Source organism: Babylonia areolata, chromosome 1, assembly GCF_041734735.1.
Source record: "Babylonia areolata isolate BAREFJ2019XMU chromosome 1, ASM4173473v1, whole genome shotgun sequence".
Lineage (NCBI taxonomy): Eukaryota > Metazoa > Mollusca > Gastropoda > Neogastropoda > Buccinidae > Babylonia > Babylonia areolata.
Window position 1 is genome coordinate 27880742 of NC_134876.1, and position 23010 is coordinate 27903751.

Genomic DNA, 23010 nt, shown 5'->3' on the forward strand with positions numbered 1-23010 from the left:
ACGTGCAACACTGCAAGCAAGAAAGAAAGCAGATGTATGCCAAGACAAATATCACACTCACATGCACGCACGAGTACACACACACACACACACACACACACACACACACACACAAGCACGCACACATAAACGGGGGTGAGAAAGTGAGAGATATAGCCATGCATAGAGGGAGAAGGCAGAGACTGAGAGAGAGGGATAAAGCCACAATATGTACGTACACATAAAATCACAACCATGTAAATTTTCAACGTGTTTATTCCGTTGAAGGAGCACTTGCTCTTTCGCAAAGCAAGTCAAGTGAAAGTAACAGCGAAACATTTTTCCATCAATGAAGAGAGAAAGAGAGGAGAGAAGAAAAAAAAAAAAGGACACACAATCTTTCATTATTCCCAACAAGAGTATTTTAACAGTAATAACAAAGTAGTACGCATATACACTGCCACTTGAACTGAACTGTCAACTTTCTGTCATCAACACGATTCCATTATCAAGTTTCTGCCCTGGAAAAGGGTGATGTTCATGTGGAAACAGTTCAGTATCTACCAATGGTGTTGCTGCTGCCATGTTATATATATATTTTTTCCCCATTATGATAATGGAAAACGTTACACAAACATCCTCACATTTCAAATCTGAATTGCAAACATATCGCCAGCATCGCCATTTTTGAAAGCACGTGTATGTATGCCTACAAACTTGGGGATTTTTTTTTTTTTTTCAGTCATCATCCGTTAAGAAAGGCATTATACTCCTGAACAATTAGTAAATGATCCATTTTCAAATGTTCATGGAGCATATATGCAGAAGTGCATGTGTACGATCTTATGTTCAGTTAAATGATTAAATAGAACAGCATCTACCATGGAAACATTTATCGTTTGTTTACGGTTTTAATCATTTCGTCAGTCCTTCTTATTCAGAGCTACAACCAGAAAACTTTGTAAATCACTTTTTCATATTCATTTGAAGTAAATGGATCACACACCTTACCTTCAAACATGCAGTAATCCTTGCAAAGATTTATCAAGCAAATGACATGCCCTACACATACAAAGTTTCCTAGAAATGTCCCATCACAAAACAACTTTGACAGTATGTTTATACTATTACCATCACAGACATGCTTACACTGATTACTTAAATTCCTTTTATATACAGCTAGATTCCTTGTTTTCTTTTTCTTGTTTTTAAATACATGTATTTACACATGCATGATGATATTTTACACAATTACGCATAATAATTCTTAAACATGCTACAGGTCACTGGAGAAATGCTAGATAAAAACAAATAATCATAAAAATTGATGAAGAAGAAAACAAACGGCTTTGTGAACATGAGGTGATTAATGATGAAAGAAAAATCAATATACATAAAATAATAATGAAAACCCCCACTTTTTTATAACAGAAAGAAAGGCTTGTGTGTGCTCTGGTTTACCCCTTCTCTCTGTCTGTTTCTTTGTCTCACTTTCACACACACACACACACACACACACACACACACACACACACATACTGTACACTTGCCCTCAAACTAAAAAAAACCGTCCTGTCCAAGCTTGCCCCCCACCTCCAAATCAATATCAGTTCAGCATCCAGAACTGTTAAAAGAGAAATTAAAAGCCAGAGAAAGAAGCTCCAAAGATGGTACACAACACTCTCCTGGTTGCCCACAGTGATGGAAAGGTCACCATTACTGTTGTAGTGATAGTAAAAAGAACTGATAATATCCCACCACGAACAAGAGTCGTGGAGTTATACTTAGTGAGTGTTACACTAAAAGGAACGGAGGAGTCATTTCCACCAAATATCTCACCAATGAGAATCCCTATCGCTAACAGCTATCACACCGGGGAAAGATAACTATCACACGATCCACTCCCTAACTGCCACATGAATAGAAATTTTCCTGTGTATTGACTGTTAAATGAGTAAGAGGTCGTGTATTATTTCCAACAACTATTGCAGGAATAATTTATCATATATTTATACTTTACGAAATCAGTTTTCAAGCAGCAACTACAGGGGCCTATCAATCCACGATACTAGACAAAACAGTTTTGGCTTTCGGGATCTTGGGGGATTGTAAACTTCCACTCAGGGGAACGTTGTCTATTCTCTGTGAATTCTCTTGGGTTCCCTGCGTTTGGTACCTAACTTTATCTATCGCAGTAAGACTTCAGGCAAGGAAGAAATCCTAACATCTAAGAATTACGGACAGGTAGAGAGTAGACCCGAACCAACAAATGAATAAGACACACAACCATCAAATAGATTGTGATGAGAAGGAATAAATTCACAACATATGACAACTAACAAGTTCCGAAGACTGGATTTATTACTGCATCTTTTATTTACTCAGCCACATGTTCTCATCATTCCAGGAATAAACATTCTATCTTTCACTTGATACATGTACGTTATGCCCTTACACTGTAGTTACAGTACTCCTAAAATCTGCGCCCCACTTGTTGCATGTTTTACCCTTACCGTACTTCAAACCTCTGCGCCAAGGTAAAACCTCTGTCTGCTTTCTTTACAAAACTGGTTCCTTTCTCTGCCAACCAATCCCGTTTCAAATCTGCCGTGTCACCAACAACATCTGGCTGCGTCATCACAGCGCAGATTCGTCAACCGATGTTGTTGTCAAGGCTATCATTATTGTTGAAAAAGTAGCAGTTATGAAAAGAAATAATTTATCATATCAATTTATCATTATCGATTCATTATAAGGAAAATGAAAGATCATTTTATAACAATTTAAAGTTCACCTTTATACTCCCCCCCCCCCTGTCAACAAGTACCACAGCAGCGTACTAATACAGTTGTGCCTTTCGGTATGTATCACATTGCCACATTCATTTATGTCTGACTGCTGCATGGCACACAAGTTCTGAAAAGCAGTCCATCAAAACTGCCTTGCTTCCAGAAGTTGAAGAGGGAAGGCATACATGTCTGTATCACCGTACAAGCACAGCAGTCAGTGAAGTCCCCGGCCACAAAGCACATGAGGTGTGTTCTGCGAGGTGGGATGCTAAGTGTTGCCGTTTTTGAATGAGCACTGTACATCCACGGAGAAGAGGGCGACCACACACTTCCCCAAGTCCCATCCATGAAGGAAAACAGCAGTTCCTGCTTCCAAACAAAGATGTACATTTGCAGACGTATATATGTATACCTGCAGGCCATACCAAGTCCAGATAAAAATTCAGCATACCTCATGAATCATCTGTTGCAGCTTCACAGTTCAACCCCCTCCCCGACCCCAGTCAAGGTGCACATCACAAGGGTCATCATCACTAGACACTGTTCCTTTCCTTCACCGTGTTCAGGTCCATGCGTAGGTCAGATGTCTGCTGTGAAGGGGTTCTTTTCTTTTCAGCTGTTTAGTTGGGTTTTTTTTTATAATGCAGCTGTACAGCGTACATGAGACACTATTGAGTCACTGCATATCTCCAAGGCCTCTTGAGAGTTTGTCCCGTTTCGCCTTCTACCTAGCGTTACCGTTTCGCCTCTCTCTCTCTCCAACACACACAGAATCCAGTGAAGGAAGTGATGGTTCTGGGTATATTTTCACACACACACACACACACACACACACACACACACACACACGCAGCAACAGAGTACAAATGCGATCCGAGAACAGGGCCAATCTAGGACTAACAGGCGAACGAACGGGGATTGGCATGGAACCTGTGTGACACCCCATCATGATGTGTAGCTGATGGCGCTCTGCACTGCCGGCGTGCAACTGGCCAGACGCTGACACGTGCTGCAGCCCGAAGAGCGGGTAGCGTCCATCAGAAGTTTGGCCACCCGGCTGATCAGGGTGACGGCCGGCCCCAGCTTCATGCCCAGGTTCTTCATCAAGTGCTCCGTGGTCAACAGTACCAAAATCTTGCCGCACACTCGCTGCTCCCGGAAAATCTGCACACACCACAAGACAAGACATGGTCAGTCTGTTTGCTTGTCAGTGAGTTAGGTCACAGCATAATCAGCAATGATCTTTCTCTTTCTAGCCCCCTTTTTTGTTCAGGCTTTGAAACGTTTTTTTGTGTTCATAGTTAGAAATAGCAAAGTTTTCTTTTCATTTATTTATCTACTTACATCAGATATTGTCCCTTTGTAATCTAACTCTGATATTATATGTGGCAAGGGTTGAACAATTACACAAAGTTTACATATATATTTTTTTCGGCATTAAGTCAGATTCTGTAAGTATTTAGTTCTTAAACAAATTAAACAGCACTGAGTCCGTCCAAATAAAAACAATGCAGGGTGGGTTTTTTTAAAAAGATGATTTAGGAAAATAAAAAAGGCTTAATTTGCTTAAAACAGATTATGACATTTGGCTGTTTATTCGATGAACTCTCTGCATTAAGGTGAGTTTATAGCTATCTAAAACAACTGCAGACTATTATTTTCAGAGAAATTTTCGGTCTCACAATTCGAAGATTACCTCAGATGAGAGAAACCGCCGGAAACAGAAAACAAGAGTGTTATAATTCAGTAAAGTCATACTAGTAAGAACAATAATATGAAGGAGGAGAAGACGGAAGTCAAGGGCTGAACCTCACCTCAGAATAGACACTGCAGCCCTCCAGGGAAGACACCAGCTTAACCACCTCCTCCACGGACCACCTCCTGATGTCCCCGGGCTGGCTCTCTATGCAGGAGCAGCAGTACAGGGTCTTGTAGTAGTCCGGCAGGGAGGCCAGGTACGGCGACTCCACCAGGCTTTTGGAAGCGTTCCCCATACTGGCGCTCATCTCGTACATCCGCTTCCTCAGAATCTCGGCGTTCTTGTCGAACATGGCCGACTCCAAGCCACCGGAGGCGGGCACCGCTATCCCTCTGTAGGCCGCCATGTAGTCCATAGGGGTGACGGACCCCATCCCATAGGGAGGCAGAGACAGCTGAAGACGTTTGTCCATGGCTGCCGACTCCATCTCCTCTCTGCTCCGTTTGGCAGAAGAGCCAGCGGCTGCCGCCGCCGCCGCTGCGGCGCTCATGGCATCGGGCATCATGAGAGGCAGGTTTGGCCAGGTGAGGTAAGGAAAGGGCCGGGAGTAGTCCAGCATGGAGGCCGTGGCTGCTGTGGAATACTGCTGAGGTATCAGAGGTACAGGGGGCATGCCCGGGGCCCCGTAGCCGTAGGACAGGGAGGGCAAGGTGCCCGCCGGGTACATGACCGGGTCTTTGTGCAAGAGGGCAGTGGGAGAGCTGAACACACCACAGGCGGCAGCCTGCATGGGATACATCATGGCGGCCGAGCTGAGCGAAGGGTCGGTGGGGGGCCGGAGAGGGAACATGCCGGGTATGCATCCCACTGGTGGCGGCCTGAAACATCCATCGGAAAACATAACTTAAACTGCATTTTGCCGCCTCTTTTTCTTTAAAAAAAAAATTACTTGAAGTGGTGTAAAATTTTAGAGACAACACATGATTTCAAAACAGAGACTGGTCTTTTGAGCTGTTGGGAAACTATGTCCGGGTTTTTTCGTTCTGTTGCGAAATAATGGCAACCTTGGGAGACAAAACAATGCAATTCTAACAGTTTGTGCTGAGCTCACACAAAGACAATGCGATACGTTGATAAACATAACTCTGTTTTGCGTTCGACCTATTTAAGTAGGATTGTTCCTAAGCCCCTTTATCCTTGTCCACGCGATACTGTATGCCAAGTTCGAGACGACCTCTTATTTTTTTTTTTATATGAACCTGTTAAGGTTTTATTTTTTTGTAGTCTGGCACAAATCTCTCGTATATATATATATATAGCGTGTGTTTTCTTCAGTTTAACGTCTATTCACTGTACGTGTGTGTGTGTGTGTGTGTGTGTGTGTGTGTGTGTGAACCAACAGCCAAGTCAATAACAAAGTACTCACATGAAGCCAGAATGGTTAGCAGCCAGGGCCCTCATGTATTCACTGAAGACGACAGGGTCAGGCATTGGTCCTGGAACGGGGACTGGGGGCATGACGGGGGTTGAGGTGGGGATTCCCTCCACGCGACCACCTCCACCTCCACCACCACCACCACCACCACTACCACCCACTACTGCCGGTTCAGGTCCGCGACCATTGCTGGCATCGTCCGCCTTGCTGCTTGGTCCCGAGGTGCTGCCTGATGCTTTTCTGTCTCTGTCCGACCTCTCCTCCTGTCGCCGTCTGTCCGACTCGCGGTCGTGGGTCTGACCCCTGGAGGTGGACACGTCCTTGCTGTCCTTGGAGCTGTGACGTTCTCGGTGCTCCGGCGAAGTGGAGGTACTGCAGTCCGATTTCCTGTCTTTGTGTTTCTCGGCAGAGTGGTCTTTGGAAAGTCTGACGGGGGAGTGCTTCACGGGGGGCTCCGGCTCTTGGGGCTGACGTTCAGGGGAAGGGTGACGGATGGTGATGTGTCGCTCCTTCTCCAGGTGCTTGTTGTGGGGCGAGGGCAGCGGAAGTGAGGCGGAGGACGCACACGATGACGATGGTTCTGGGTGAGGGGCGTTGCTGTGCTTCTTGTTGAAGTCCTGTGGATCGGACTCCGCCATGTGGGGCATGTTGTTGGATGCTGCGGGGGCTGCTGACGCTATCACCGGGGACGTTAATGCTGCCACTGGTGCTGCTGGAGACAAGGCCGTGGATACACTGACACTGATGCTGCTGGTGTTGATGCTGCTGGTGGTGTTGTTGTTATTGTTGGGCTCACAAACCTTCACGAGGGAGACAACGGAATGGCTGATGACAGTCTGTGAACCATCGTCCGACCTGAGATCCTTGGTGTCGGTCTTGTCACTCACAGAGACCACAGCGTCCGTTTTCGATACTGCATCCTCGCTCAGCGGAGACTCCTTCACCTCCTGTTGTGGTGGCGGGGGTGGAGATCGCGAGTCACCACTCTCAGCGTCAGACGCGGACTGTCCCACACTGTCCGTCACGGGGTGCAGAGAGCTGCTGCTCGTGCTCTTCTCGTGACTGGAGATCGGGTGCTGTGGACTGGGTTTGTCGCGTTTCGGGACCGACACACTGCGCGGAAGCTCTGGCAAGGTGCTGACCCCCACAGCCCCAGTGCCCTTCAGGCTGGCACTGGCAGCGTGGTACAGCGCCAGCCGCGACATGCTCTTGTCCAGAGCGCTGATAGCAGCGGTGGATGCAGCGCCAGAGGAGGAGGAAGATAGGACTTTGACGTCAGACGCGGGGCTGACCGGAGCGCTGACAGAAATGGGCTGTGGATGGGGATGCCTGGGCGGTGCTGCCAGGCTGATGTCTTTGGAGTCCTGGGAGGCAGCCAGAGCTGATGCTACGCCACTGATAGCACCGTCACCTGCACACACGCAAAAAGAGAAAAATATATATGTTAGATCATCCTCGGTCTCACACAGGAAGCCAACCTCTCTCTCTCTTCATCTCTGTAAAAAAATAAATTGAGAACAAGACGAATCAGCTCTGTCAACGTCAATACTGCTCTGTACAGTGTGACACAACAAAAGTGACAGATTCAGTCAACAAAAGTATGCCGCCCCACACCACCCCTTCCTTCCCCAAGCAAAACGTTGAAACCAAATCAGACTAAAACCGGACACAACGGATTAATTATTAAAAAAAAAACAAAAAAAACAAAAAAAAAACCCACCCTGTTCAGTTAACAAAACACGACTTCATGAGGGGCATTATTTAAGTGTTAAAATCCAGCAATCCTCAACACAAGGACCACGACACTCTGGCCAGACACTTACGTTCTGTTGGTGCCAGCGGGATCAGCGGCACACTAGGCGGCAGACGAGCGTCCACAACGCCCACTTTGACGTCCGCCAGGTGAGCCCCTTCCTTGACTTCTGGCGGCAGGTTGAGCAAGGAGGACTCCTTCAGAGGGCTGCAAGCACACGTCAATCAGCATATCAGTGCTCGTGCACACCTTGAAGACCGCAGTCCACAGCTATAACGTAAACGTTGTAAGGAGAAAATATCATGTTGAGATTTCGATGATTAGTTTAAGGAATAGTGGCACTTGTTTAAAAAAATATTAATAATTCCAGCGTGTTTGGGTTGGAACGGTTCGGTTCTTTAACGTCTTCCAATAAACAAAACTGGTTTTCAAACGTCTGTACGATGTTTTCCTATGTGGGAACCTAAATGTTACTACTGTTAGTAAAAACGGTTTAATGGTGTGGGGTGTCATGACTTAAAGGACGGATTATGATCAAATAATGAGTAGTGTTGTGAATCCCTTACCCACTGCACTCCCCTTAACAGAATGAAAGTGGCCTCACATACCTCTGGTTCCCTTCCAGGGCCTTGTCCAGTGCGGGCCTCTTACAGTCAGGCGGGCCGTCTTGATTCTTGACGGCTGACAAATTGGCCACCGTCCTGAAAGCCCCGCTCCCAGAGTTCTCCGGGGCGTTGCCGGTGGATTTCCGCTTCCGTTCTCCATTGGGGATGCGGCGTTTCTCTCCCTTGCGAGTCTGTAACACACAGAATGGTCACAGTGTCGGTCAATACTCGGTCGAAAGTGGGGATAACGAGAATGAAGACAAGGAACAAAGGGAAATAAACCGGCAGCATTTCCATAAAGGGCAATACACAGGTCGATACAAACAGGGGGCATAACTTATATAAACGACATCTGTCACTGATAAAGCAATATTTGTGACATTGTGTTAACAGGCTTTGAGTTGTAAGGTGGAGTGGGGGAATGGAACTTGGAGGGGGCTGGGGGTGGGGGTGAGGTGGGGCAGAGATATAGAGGGAGCACCTGAGCTCCTTCACTCCTTTCTTTGTTTTCTGTTGGTTTTGTTGTTGTTGTTGTTGTTGTTTTCCGATGAAGAAGCCCTTTTTACCCACCCACCCACCCCAAAACAAACACACACAAAAACCACCACCTTCAGTGTGTGTGTGTCTTTTCCTTCTCCCTTCCAAGTCCTAAGCCAAAACGTCTAGCTCCCTTCCCTCTCCCTCCTATCTCACCCCACCATCATCCCACAAGACTGCTGTGTGGAATGGATGGATGGAAGTAAAGGAAGGAAGGAAGGAAAGAAAAGAAAAGCCTCTCTCTCTCCTCCAGGAACCTCTCACCACCATCCCACATCCTCTCTCCGAGCCCTGCCGCTCTAAACTCTATACGCCCAACAGCCTCGTAGCGAGCTGCAAAGCACCCCCCGCACCCCCACCCCACCCCACCTCTCTCCCAATCTCCTTTCCAAACATCCGCTGCGCGCACAGGGAAAAACGTTCAGCGTCATTAGCAAACCGCTTAGGGAGCGCGGCGACAACAGCTGCAGCGGCAATAAAGCTTCGACCCTCCCGTCTGAAAATCTCATCTTCACCACAAACCCGCCGCCATCGCCGATCCATCGACCCGGCGCGGCAATTCGGGCAAAAGAGCGGGTGGGGGTGGGGGTGGGGAATGGGGGTGGGTTGATGGTGGAGGACCGAAGTGCAAGAAGTGAGGAGGAGTTTTAGGGGAAGGATTGGGTTGGGGTGGGGGGTAGGGGGGGCGTGAGGGTTGGGAGAAAGAGTTTAAGAAGAAGAAAAAACACACACATACAATTCCGCGCTTCCATCCTTACCTACTCTCCAGTAGGGATTGCGCATGTTTTGGCGGCGCGCGAGTCTCGACAGGGGCCAGAAACGCTACTGGTGCGTAAGGTATTTTGATCTTGGGGGCATGGTGCAAAGCTTCCAGGAAGGGGGGTGTTTTTTGGCTGCTTTTTTTTTTAGTTTCAGTTTCAGTTTCCAGTTTCTCAAGGAGGCGTTACTGCGTTCAGACAAATCCATATACGCTACACCACATCTGCTAGGCAGATGCCTGACAGCAGCATAACCCAACGCGACTGTCGGGCCTTGGGTGCCTTTATTAAAGCCATTTCACTTTCCGAGTCCTTATCCCGAGTGAATGAAACGACTGTGAATCGAGCTCAAACCATTCATATACATACACCGGAGTCTCATGATAGCCCCTAAATATGGAGTTTTATCAAATGTACTAGTACGCTACTGTTTCATACTCTCAGCATTTTTGTCCCTGCACCTGAATTCGTTTATTGGTCAGAAGTTTTAATCTGCATAAACTCTCTCTCTCTCTCCCTCCCTCTCTCTCTATCTCCTCTCAGGCTGTGTACGTATGTTGAAATAGTGTACAAGGAAGAGAAATATCAAATGACACGGCTCTTAGTTTTTCCCCATACAGGGAAGTCCCACGAAGAGTATGGTTATTATCCTGATGGTTTTGCTGGACAACAGAGATGTCAGTCAAGCAAACGGTGGTTAAATAAAGCAGGGAGAAGAGGGGGGGGGGGGTAATCCCTTTTACTCAAAGTCACACAATACCAACCCGTTCTCAGTTACAATGGAACACACCCCACACCCTCCCACACCCCTACACCCCCATCACAGCTTCTCTCACCCGTCCCTACCCCCATCTCCTTCCTACCCCTGTATCCAGTCTCCACACCACCCCTCCTTCACCCCCCTCTTCCCCACTACACCCCCTTGTCACGCAACTCCAGTCTCTCTTCGCGCACGCTGCGCCAAGATGTAAAATATTGATAGAAGCGCGGCAGCTCCCGCGACGAGGAAGCGAGAGATTATTTTCTCTTATCTCCTGTCTTATCGGCCTCCGAGGACTTGTAGCCTGCAGGCAGCCCCAAAGGAGACGACGAAGGAAGCAGCAGAGGAGAGAGAGAGAGTGGAGAGAGGCAGCAGGCGTGTGGTGGGATGGATGGAGGGAGGGAGGGAGGGAGGCTCGCCAGCCTCTTGGAGCTGTTGCTTGATGCCGCCTGTACAGCCCTTTTACCGGCCGGCGCCACGCTGTGTGCAGTGAAACGTTCTCTGTGCAAAATGCATGAAATGCCGCCATAGCGCCAGCGCGAAAACCAGATGGAAGGCAGTTGTTGTTCTTAGCTGGGCTGGGGAAGAAGAAGAAGAAGAAGGGAGAGAGATGGTGATGGAGGAGGGCGGGTGGCGGGGGTGACGAAGGAAGGAAGGAAGGTGGGTACGTGTGGGAGGATGGAGGGAAGAAACAGCATCTTGCACGTCCCCGTGACTGCCCATTGAGCTGTATGATGTGGTTGTCAAATCTGTACTCGGACCCACGGACGTACATATATATATATATATAAGTCCGTGACAAGGCCCCCCACTCTGCCACACACACACACACACACACGCACACACGCGCACACACACCATTAATACTGGTGTGGAAAGGCGTACAATCGAAGACTGTGAATATACTACTGCAGCACTACTGCTGCTGTTACTAATACAAACTTCCTGATCCTCCACTTGACTACTATCACTTATTACAACTTCTGCTTCCACAACTACTACTGCACACACACACACACACACACACTCCCGGACCCCCCACATCATCAGCCTATATCATCCGGTCCACAAAAAAAAACTGTTCCAAGAACAAGTGCCATGACCATGACCGTGTGGTCTGAAAGGAGAGCCGGAACATGTGGAACCTTTCACGCTGCATGGCTGGTGGCATGATGAAACAGACTGCTGAGCGATATAGCGAGCAAGAGAGAGAGGGTGGGGGGGGGGAGGGATGAGGGCAGGGGAGGGGGGTGGAGGGGGGCGGGAAAAATCAGGCCCACTGCATAATTCACATCAGACTGGCTTCAAAGAACCCAATTTCTCATTTCATTCGCTGCTAACATTTTTTTCCGTTAGTGGTGGTGATAAAATCACCCCCCCCCCACCCCACCCCACCTGTCCACTGATGACGAGTGGTGCAAGGAAGGGACATGGCATTTCCTGAACTAAAAAAAAATGAAATAGCAAAACTGAAATTATTCCGTGCAAAAGTTGTATATTCAGTGCCACGTACTTTTTGACAACGATGCTGATCATATTTTAGACTAAGAAAGCATCAACAGAAATGGGATAGCAGGCATCAGTATTGTTTGTGTTCTTGTATGTGGAACGGGCGCAGGATGGAAATTTTAAACCTGTGTGCCCCCCTCCCCCCCGTTTCTCTGGTTTTCGTGCTGCGATTCTGCCTTTTAACCTTTTATCTGCCAGGCAAAATTTGAAGAAAATGTCCGCCCGCCTAAACAAGCACGCTACTTTGGGGCCTGTAAAAAGAAAGACGATGAACAAAAAATAAAAATAAAAATAAATAAAAAAAAGAAAGAAAAAGAAGGGGGAAAAGGAAGTGACAGAAGACGGCATTTAGCCCGTGTAGATCACACATCAAGAGAGGAGCATTGGTGGTTGGGGGGGCGAAGGGGGGAGGGGGGGGGGGCAAAGGGGTATAGAGCGGGAAGAGTGAAGATGGTGTGGTGAGGAGGGAGTAAAAAAGATGAAGAGATGCGGTGCTCCGGGTCGTACACCACCACCACACACACACACACAGACTACAGGCAGGCCTCAAGGCTCCCCGCTTGGTACGCCGCTCCCTCCCCACCCCTCCACCCCTCTCCTTCCTTCCTTCCTTCCCTTCTCCCCCCCCCCCAACCCCCCACTCTCACCTCTCACTCATCCCTTCCAGCCTTCACGCCCAGTTCACAGACTCCCAGGCCGTGCCTGTGAAAACAAAGTGCGGCGGCAGATTACATCTCGCGCGTGTTTCGCTGATTGTACAGGCAGGGGAAACTCGAGCCCCCTTGCGCGCGCCTCAAGGCGGTCGTTGAAGACAACACCTCCATCCCCCCCCCCCCCCCTCCCGCCACCCAACCTTTTCCCTCTACCTCACAACTGTCTGACTGGAAGCCCTTGTGTGGGGGCGTGGGGAGGGCTTCCCTTTCAGACCCTTTGGAACCCCACATGGAGGAGGGTGGTGAGGGTGAACGGAGCAAGGAGGGTGAAGGGAGGCTTTGACGGTCTGGGGGGGAAAAGGGGGGGTTGCTTGCTTTTCCTTGGGCGCGCAATTTCCTGCTTATAATCGAGGCTAGGAGTGGGACTAAAAGTCCGGACAAATGGTTTTAACATGACGATGATTAGTCCGTGTTGTTGGGGGCAATCAGTCGTTCTGAAATGGTGTTGAGGCTGTGGGGAAAGGGGGAGAGACTTTATAGTGTTTCGTAGAGAAACCTAAAGGGAGGGTGTGTGTGTGTGTGTGTGTGTGTGTGTGAGGTGGATGTTCTCTTGTCGTTCGTTGCTCGGTGAGGTAAGAACAATGTGCAATGTAACCCCTGACGCTGAATAACGAATTCCCTCTTACACATCCAGGATGTGATGATTTACACACACACACACACACACACACACACACACACACACACAAAGTGAGTACTGACCAGCAATCATGCAGCTACGTTAAAATCTCCTGGTGATCAACACTGCACAATGTACGCAATACTCCCCCCCATACAGCACAGTTATTGATGGAAAGAACTTAATAACAGCGTGTGTTAAGTAGAAATAATATAACCCCTTTCAGCGCGGGAGATGCAATGCCTTTTTTTTCGATTACCGCTTTCATCACCCCTCTAAACGTTCATGTTTCGTGCGAGTATGTCCCCCCCTTCCTAAACCGAAGGACTGACCGACTGCCTCTTCCTCCAAAAAACTCCCTATCTCCCCCTCCCTTGTCTCTCTATCTTACTGGGTTAGTGGCATTCCCACAGCACGGACTCCCAACTAGGACAGTGATGTGGCCTACCAAACAAAGACCACCCCTATCCCCAACCTTCTACTGTCCACAACAAACAAGATAGTGTGTGAGTGTACGTGTGGAGAGGGAGGAGCGGAGGAGGTTCTGTAGGCCCTGCTGCTTGCTCAGTACGTGACTCGGGGGCTGTCGAGAGGAAGGGTCTGGGGCTGCAGGCCAGCCAGCAAGCAAGACGCCTTCCACTGGACCACCCGGCGGCCCAGCGCGATCCTTGGGAGGACAGGGGCCGGAAATCCATCAGCAGGCCCGCCATGTCACGCGGGTAGGAAGGTGGGTTGGGGGGGTGTGCCGGGTCTTCTTACTACCCCGGGCCACCAGGGCTGGCTGTCTGTCTGAGCTGGCCGGGGCCTCCTGATGACGACCACCCCACGCCGCGCGCGACTCGCTCCCGTATTAATGGACCCGGGGCCTTCTAATTAGCGCCCACAAAGACCGTGTCACGTCACGCGGCCAGCACGCTCCCCTGGCGCTCCGCCATTTCCGATCCCGTCGTCTCCAGTGGTTCCCTCTCCCCCCTCCGCCTTCCCCTCTCTCTCGCTCTTTTCTCTCCCCGCGACTCGGCGCCGTTATTGTGTTGGGGCCCGCCCCAACCAACCCGCCAGAAAGCGCGTCATGCGCAGCAGCAGCAGCAGCAATAGAGCGTCATCGATCGTCACCCCCTACCTCCCTCCCACCAGAGCGACGCTCATGGTTCCCTCCCCCCTCCGTGCGCGCTAATATCTCTAATTTCCCTCTCCAGATAGGCAGGCGAGGTCAGTGCCAGCTATCGACTTCTCGGCCCATACAAAGGCCAGCTTTCAAGCTCTCCCTCCTTTCCCTCCAATCCCCACCCCACCCCCTCACCCCCATCCCCCCCGAGCAACCCCCATCTTTCTTGCTCCCCCACCGCCCCCTCTCGCTCCTCTCTCTCTCTCCTCTTTCCAGGGGTCCCTGAGGCCCTTCAAGTGGCCGGGGCGGCAGGCGGGCAGGAAGTTTGGAGACGACAGGCGGGCTGAATGGAGCCCCCCCCCCCCCCTCCGCCCCCCCTTAATATCCCCAATCCCCCCCACACACCCCCAACTACTCGCCTGTCCTTGTCTGATAGCGACTTCCTTCTTTTCTCAGCGCCGGCATCGCCCCGGTAATGAGCTTTTGCCCAGGACGCCCTGGAGAAGACACGTTCTAGGGAAGAAGGGGGGCGGCGGGGAAAGGGAAGGAGGGGAGGGGGGGGTGGCCCTCGCCGAGCGGCTTTCCAGGCTGACACCCCGCCGGCCTCTCCTCCTCTTCCCTGTCCGTGCCTCCTGATCCCCCCCAGTCATCCTCACCGGGTCGTCAGGCAGGGAGGGAGTGCTTCTGCCAGCTTAGCGCTTCCACTCTCTTTGTTTTTCGGTGAGTCAGCCACGGCCCGGCACGGCACGGTCCAAGTGTCAAGTTTGCCCAGTTTCCAGGTCGCTCCCCCCCCCCCCCCTCCTCCTCCCCCTCCCCACTACCATCACGCCCATCCGCCTACACACACACACTAGTTGGAAGATCCCCAAAAAGCATGGGACTATTTTTGAAGGACTTACGGAACACGCCTGATGATAAGGTGCAAGGACTTGTATTTGGGATGGGGTACAGAAACTGCAGCTCATGCAGCAAAAAAGTTTGTCCCTTTTGTATGTTTCCGTTTTCGTTTCTCCCTGTTCGCTTTTCTTTTTCTTTCCCTTTTGTTTTCTTTCAGAAACTTGTATTCAAAATATACAAATCAAAACTGTCACTAAAATATGTATGCGGTTTATTTTGTACGTGTCCACTTGACCTGAGCGGCGCGCCATAACAATCGGCTTGTTGCTATCTTACGTAATATATACATCAGCGGCTTGGAACTCAGTATTGTAGGGGAAGAGGGGGACGGGTCAAAACGGAATTTACCGACGTTTTTAAGACAACCCCTTCTTCTACAACGAAGGAACACAAAACGGGTTACATCCTCAGATCAACACAATCGAAAGAACAACGGAAAGCGGTAGAGACAAGAAATGCATACACGTGCAATATACAGAACGAAACAAGGATGGAAGCAACTGCCCCTGATGATGGCAAAACAAAAACCCCAAAACAACAACAACAACAACACCAAAAAAAAAACCCCACAAAAACAAACTGAAGCATCATTGCAGGAGCCAACAAAGAGCTCTGAGACGAGGACCCTTCTCTGACACAAGAAAACTTATGTGTGAGGACAAAAAGACAATAGACTTGTCAAGAGATGAGAGACAGCAATGGAACGGGGTGGCGGGGGAGAGGGGCTGGGGGAGAAGGAAGGGGGATTGCGAGGGGGGTGGTGGTGGTGAAAAGACGAGGGAAAAACCACAAGTGAGATGGGCAGGGGAACAAATTGCTGCCTTGGACTCTAATTAGGACCTGTCCAAGAGCAGAGATGTCTGCACTAATGAGAACCCCCAAAGACCCAGTGGGAGCAGTGAGGGGGAGGAGGGTTGGGGGGGGGGGGAAGGAGAGAGGGAGGGGGTTGGAGTGAAGGAGCAGAGAGAGAGGCGGGCGAGAGAAAGACGGATGAAGGAACAGCAAACAGAGGGAGAGACAGGCCTGCAAGGAAAGGCGGGGAGACGGAGGGGAGATTTATAAGGACTGCAAGCAGGAAGATAAAAGGTGTCAGGCGGGGGAGAGATTTGGGAGGGCTGGGCCGGTCGATCGGGCCCGGGGGCGCCATCAATAAACGGCGCGTGTGATTGCACCCAGAGCAAAGTTGCTGCTCTTTCCGGCTCAAACAGGGCCCCCAAAAGACCTCCCCCCTCCCCCCAATGTCTCCCAGCTGAATCAATATTGGCCCCCCCTGGCGCACCGACCATCTCGCCAAGGCGGCAGTCGCTGCGTACACAATGCCTACACTGTTGACCTCCTGTGACGACCCACCCCAATCCCCCCTCTTCTCCCTTTTCATCCATTTCCTTACGTGGTGCACTTTCAGAAAAAAGCACCAGGTCCTTTCCTTGCACAGGTCGTTGTATAGAGCCCCCACCTTCAACCCCTCTTCCCCACCTCTCCCGAATACCCCCCCCCCCCCCAACCCAAGCCCTCCACCCACAGTGTGTCATTTGGCGAACAGGGTGACCTCAGCGTCTGCGCCTCTCTCTCATCAAGCCAGGCACTAATTGCCTGCCTTTCAGCCTTCTGCCCCCGTCATGCTTCACGCACCGCGCGCACTAACTGCCCCCCTTTGAGATTTGTCACCTGGACAAGTATAGCTTTGAGGCCCGCGACAGAAGGACGACTGTGTGACGTTCGTGAGAGGAAGGCGGCAGGTCGGTGAATCAGAGGTGACGTTTCCTTCCAAAACGCCGTTATCCCCCCCCCTCTTACCCCCAACCCCCAACCTTCCACCAACCCGCCATTTACCTGACTCAACGTGAGAAAATAGTGACGGCAAGGGTTCTCCAGTGCACACACCTTGGCAAACACGTTGGACATCCAGTGGATGTTTTCTCGAAGGCTGTCATCTTCGACGGTACCCTGGTACTGGTGGCAATTATTTGCTCGGGTAGTTGGGGGGAGGGGGGGGGGATGTAGAGAGAGAGAGAGAGAAAGGAGGAGGGGGGGGGGGGGTGTCTGGGGACCTTCTCAACTTGAGTGTTGCCAAACAACTTCACAGTTCAGAGACGTGGTTGATAAGTTTCAAACTTGAATGCTATGATGGACTGGATTACACTTTTATACGTGTATATCTCGGATGTCTTTAAAACGCTTCCATATTGCATAAATACTTTAAAGGTATAAGGCCAGTATGCATTGAGGAAGCTGATGTCAACAGATTATTTTTATCTATTTAACAGCTGAACATTTTTTTCTTTATGCCTTGCTTCCATCAACAAACCAAAAAAACATGCTTGAAAAACAAAACAAAACAAAACAAACAAACAAAAAACAATAAAACGAAGTTCCAGATACCTTCCAATCTTTCCTAGCAACCGGCTGCTCTAAAAAAAATAAATAAATAAAATAAAAAAAAAACCCGACGAGGTTCGGTCACGAACATACACCCCAACGAACTTGCTTTATCTCCCCTACGCTACACACTGTCCTGGCGGAGTTACCCCACTGACCTGGCATGCTCTGCGGGCGACGCCTGACATCTCTCTTTTATCGGGCCGACGAAGGTTTAGGAGTCTTGGTGGGTTGTTAGTTGATTTTTTTTTTCTTCTTTCCTCTTCCTTTTTGCAAGCCTCGCCACACCACCACCACCACCACGCCGCTACACAGCTGTGCATGAGGGTGAAGCTTTACACGTGTGCCCCTCTCTCCCCCCCCCCCCCTCAAAGGTCACCCCCACCCCTACCCCCACCCTCACCCCTCCCCTGCTCAGAATAACAAGCCCCGCCGCCTGACGCTAAAAACCCTCCCGACTGGAACAGCCTGGGCCCCAAATGAGCCAGAAAGATTAAGCCCCCATAAAACTGGGACAGCCTGCACTCTCTCTCTCTCTCTCTCTCTCTAGTCTTCCACAGCTCTCAGGCAACCGACGGAAGGCAGCCATGCGTCCACAACCCCTTCCCACAACCTTCCCCTCCCCTAAACTTCACCTCCTCCCCCCCTCCCCTCAACCCCCACCTTTTTTTTTTTTTTTTTTTTTTTTTTTCAAGCAGCACAAGAACTTGGGGATCTCCAAGCGATTATGTAGGAAGAGGAGAGGTAGGTAGGAAGGAAGGGGGAGAGGTATGCAGGAAGGGGAGAGGGGAAGAGGTAGAAGAGGATTGCGTGGAACCAGAGGGAAAGAAAAGAACGGGGGGAAAAAAACAAACAAAAAAAAACACAACCTCTCTGAGGGGGGGGGGGGGGGGGGGGGTTGCTCACGAGGCGCTCGTAAAGCAGACGACTTCACAAGTAGGTGCCGACCCGCCTCATGCCTGGGCGAGAAAACGTTTGAAACCAGCTTGGCCCTGGGCCAAAGAGCTTCCCCCCCCCCCCTTCTTTACCTAAACGTCTTCCTCCTTTTGCCTTCCAGTTCTCTCTCCCCTCCCTCTCCTTTCTTCCTCCTTTCCACACCCCCCTCTCTTTCTTTCTCTCTCTCTCTCTCTGTCTCTCTGCGCCTGATATCCCGTCGACAAAATGTGGAGCCGCACCCAAAACCTAAGTCTTCCTACTCTCTCTCTCTCCTCACCGGAGACCACTATAAAGTACTCTTGTCTCTGTCCCTCTCTTTCACGATATGTATGAATTCACAAAGAACGTGCAAACCCAAAATAAGCACACCAGAGGAACTTTCAAACAAAACCAAAAAGGAACGAACACACACACACACACACTGAATACACACACACACACACACTATGGACAACCAACACACACACACACACACACACACACACACAGTGGATAACCAAGTGCATATTTATTTGCATACGCATACGTCCAGCTACTGACAACTCGTGTCAACAGATGTCAGAAGTGATTGACAGACTACATAAACACGCAGCCGTCCCCACCATTCCCCGTTTTTTTTAGAGTCCTATATACGCCACCCCACCCCCCTTACACCCCTTCCCCAACACCCCCCCCCTCCTCCATCACTCTCTCTCTTTACCAAATTCGATGCAGTTCTACGTGACAAGAAAGAGAGTCGAATACTTGTGTGTGTGCGTGCGTGCGTGCGTGCGTGTGTGCGTGCGTGTGTGTGTGTGTGTGTGTGTGTGTGTGGGTGTGTGTCCACAGCGTATATATAAATGTGTGTGTGTGTGTGTGTGTGTGTGTGTGTGTGTGTGTACGTGCCTCCGCCTTGAGAGAAAGAGAGACAGAGGTACAGGCAGAGACAGACAGAGAAACAGAGAAAAGTGTGTGAATCGGACAGAAAAACAACAACAAAACAACAACAACAACAAAAACTAAACGACTCGCCGAAATGGAGAGTAGGAAAAAGTGGGGGGGGGGGGGGAGTTTCGCGCGCGCGCGTGTGTGTGTGTGTGTGTGTGCGTGTATGCGCGCCTGCGATTTGGGGAAGGGAAGGAAAGCGGATGGGGAGGAAAGGGGAGGGGGGGGGGGGAGTACAAGCTGGATGGAGGTTCAGAGATTCGAGCAAACGATGGCAACGTGTCAGAGTGTTGATAGAGAGCCAGCGCGCAAACACGACAGCTTTGGTTGGAGACGACCCCCCCAGTGGCAACCCCCCCCCCCCCCCATGCGCCCCCCCCCCCCCCCCCCCCCATGCGCCCTCCCCACCTTTCTCTTGTCGTGTGGACGCGCCTCCCCCCCCCTCCGACACCCCCACCCACCCACCCCAGCCCCGAGGGAAAGAGAAAGAACGGAGGGCTGGGTGGGTGGGTGGGGCCGGGGGGTGGAAGGGAGGCCGTGGGCGGGGTCGTGCGGGGTGATTCGTCCATCCCTTTCACAATCGTCGCCATCATCACACCTCCTCCCCATCCCGTCCCCCACCCGGCCAGACCACACAGCTTTTTTACAAGTTGATATTTTATTGCTAGGGTAACACTCTCTTGTTTGAAAGCTCCCCCCGGGATTGAATTTTGATTTTAATGGAAAGGGGGGGGGGGGGGGGGGGTTGGAGGTGGGTGGCTGGAGTAGAGGTAAAGGGGTGCGGGGGGAGGGGGAAGGGGGTGGAGGGCGGACTGGAAGGGAAGAGAGAGGCAGTGTTATGGGAGGGAAGGGGAGACAAGTGGTAGTGGAGGCGATGCGTCGGACCCCCCCCCCTCCCCAGCCCTCTCTCCCCCTCCAACCACCACCACCACCACCACCACCCACCAACACTCTTCCCCCCTGTGTGACCTCTGTCCACTATGTTTGCCATCGTCTCTGCTGTCGCCCCCTTCAGACAGATGACGACGATAATGATCTCTGTCGTTGTCATCACTTCGGTGTCTGATGGGTGGGTGAGGTGAGGAAAACCCAGGAGTTGACTACCATGATGATGACGGGCGCTATAATTATAGCCGAGTGGTTAAAGCGTTGGACTTTCAATCTGAGGGTCCCGGGTTCGAATCACGGTGACGGCGCCTGGTGGGTAAAGGGTGGAGATTTTTACGATCTCCCAGGTCAACATATGTGCAGACCTGCTTAGTGCCTGAACACACTTCGTGTGTATATGCAAACAGAAGATCAAATACGCACGTTAAAGATCCTTAATCCATGTCAGCGTTCGGTGGGTTATGGAAACAAGAAAATACCCAGGATGCACACCCCCGAAAACGGAGTATGGCTGCCTACATGGCGGGGTAAAAACGGTCATACACGTAAAAGCCCACTCGTGTGCATACGAGTGAACGCAGAAGAAGAAGAAGAAGACTACAATGATGATGATGGTTGAGCGTATGAAATCGAGTTTTTTGTGTGTGTGTGTTTTTTTTTTGTCTTGCTACTCCGCTCTGTTGTGTGACTTTGTGCACAGCTGCATGCAGCAGTGTGATTATTATGCGTATGTTGGTTTGTGGGGGGTTCTTGAGGCACATGGGAGAGAAACACTGAAATACACATACATTAAATATATAGGAAAACAATATCGCATACAACAATGACATAACAATATCAAAGAAAGGGTGTGTATGTGTGTGTGTGTGGTGGACTGAATGGGGACGTGCAGACATACTTGTTTTACCCTCTTTTTTTTCTTTTTTTCTTTTTTTTTGTGAGACAAAGAAAGGGAGAGAACGAAAAAAGAGCTGTCATCTTTGTCCACACACACACAGACACACACAGAGACACAGACACACACATACACACTGTGAGACAGACAGAGCAACAGACATAGAACGGAATGATAAACAGACGGTTGGGGAGAAGAAAAAAAAAAAAAAAAAAAACAATACAAGAACACACACACACACACACACACAACACACACACACGTACACACACACACACACACACAGCAGCCTTCTACCGAAGCCATCCACCCATCAGAGATCCCCCAGTCACGGCGAAACAGCCACGGAACGGAAAGGCCATCGCCTCAAATGTCACACACGGCGACAGCGCCCCCTGTCTCTCCCCCCTTCCCTCCCCTTATTATTCCCCCCACCCCCACCCCACTTCCGTACTTTCCCTACTACCCCCCTCATCCCCCTCCACTCCTTCACCCCCTGTATCGCCTCCCTTGAATTGTTGTTTCTCGCCATGAAACCCACTTTTTTTTGCATCAGCGTCTGTGACAGACGGCACAGTAGTACGTTGTTGCCTGAATGGGTATACATGTATGTACGTCAGTGCACGAGCGTGTGCGAGTCTGTTGATGTGGGGGAAAAAATGAGACGGGGAGGGGGATTTCAATAAATGTTTTTATTTTATTTTTTTAAATAAATGACCGTAAATGAGTATTCGTACAAGATCATCACTGTTCCGCTTTATTGCCAACTGTGAGATATTACACAAGGTGTGAAGGAAGCCAATCAGTGTTATATCAATGTAATGTGTATCCCACATCCTCCCAATAAATATGAAATGATTCTTTAAAAAAAAAAAATAAATTAAAATTAAAAAATTTTAAAAATCACATTCTGATGTTGGTGGTAGTAATGATTAATAATGAACAACAATGAAATAAGAAGAACAACAAATCACCCCCCCACGAACTTCTACCTCGAAGCGCGAACACGGACAAAACAGTTTCGTGGCAACACACACACACACACACACGACACTGCACCCTCCGCCTCACCCAAACCTACCCATCCCCCCCACACTCCCCGACCACCACACGCCCTTTATCCATCCTCCCCCCCCACCCACCACCCCCCTTACCCTATAACTACGGTGGGAGGAGCGGGGGTTGGGGGGTGGGGTGGGGGTACAATTACGGGGAGGTCCCCAGTTGCGGCGATGTGGCGACGACCAACGGAGTAGGGAGAGCCAGAGAATGAAGGAACGATCGACCATGCATTAGTGCCAGGCCGTGCCGCTAATAACTTGGAAAATGGGATGATGGTGGAGGACAGTAGAAGGGAGGGGGAGGTTGGGAGTGTGGAGGAGAGTAGGGTGGAGGCTGTGGGGGTGGGAGTAGTTGGGGGTATATATGAGGAAGGAGGTTTGCAGGGAGGGGCGGGGGGAGGGTGTGGGTGAGGAGGGTGCAGCAGCAGCAGGAGGAGGAGCAGGAGGGAGGAAGGGGAAGGGGGGGTGGGGGGGGGGGGGGTAAAATGGAGGAGGGAGGGAATAGTCCTATCCGGCTCGGGCGTTTCGGAGTCATATTATTACGTGTGCGGCAGCGGCAGTGGCACACGTCAAGTAATGTCGCCACAGTCACACATACACACACACATACACCATGCATACAGAAGCACACACACACACAAGAAAACCCCCAGCCTATACTTAATAAATAACCTATGCGCAGAATCGCGGTCAAAGGGACGGAAGATATACGCATACACGTAGCACTTAGAGGGAGAGGGAGGTTGTGTGAAGGTTGTGTGAAGGGCCG

The 23010-nt window shown here is 50.3% G+C and overlaps 1 protein-coding gene across 1 annotated transcript in view; it reads right to left on the minus strand.

The window, feature by feature from the left end:
* Window positions 1-237: 237 nt before the first annotated feature.
* Window positions 238-23010, minus strand: part of LOC143281479 (uncharacterized) — a 29718-nt gene continuing 6945 nt past the window's right edge. The window contains exons 2-6 of the mRNA XM_076586692.1: window positions 8264-8451; window positions 7726-7862; window positions 5894-7313; window positions 4583-5345; window positions 238-3932 (exon numbers count right to left, since the gene is read on the minus strand). Of these exons, the coding sequence (XP_076442807.1) occupies window positions 3714-3932; window positions 4583-5345; window positions 5894-7313; window positions 7726-7862; window positions 8264-8451 (2727 nt within the window). The 3' untranslated portion in view covers window positions 238-3713. The remainder of the gene's footprint in view (window positions 3933-4582; window positions 5346-5893; window positions 7314-7725; window positions 7863-8263; window positions 8452-23010) is intronic.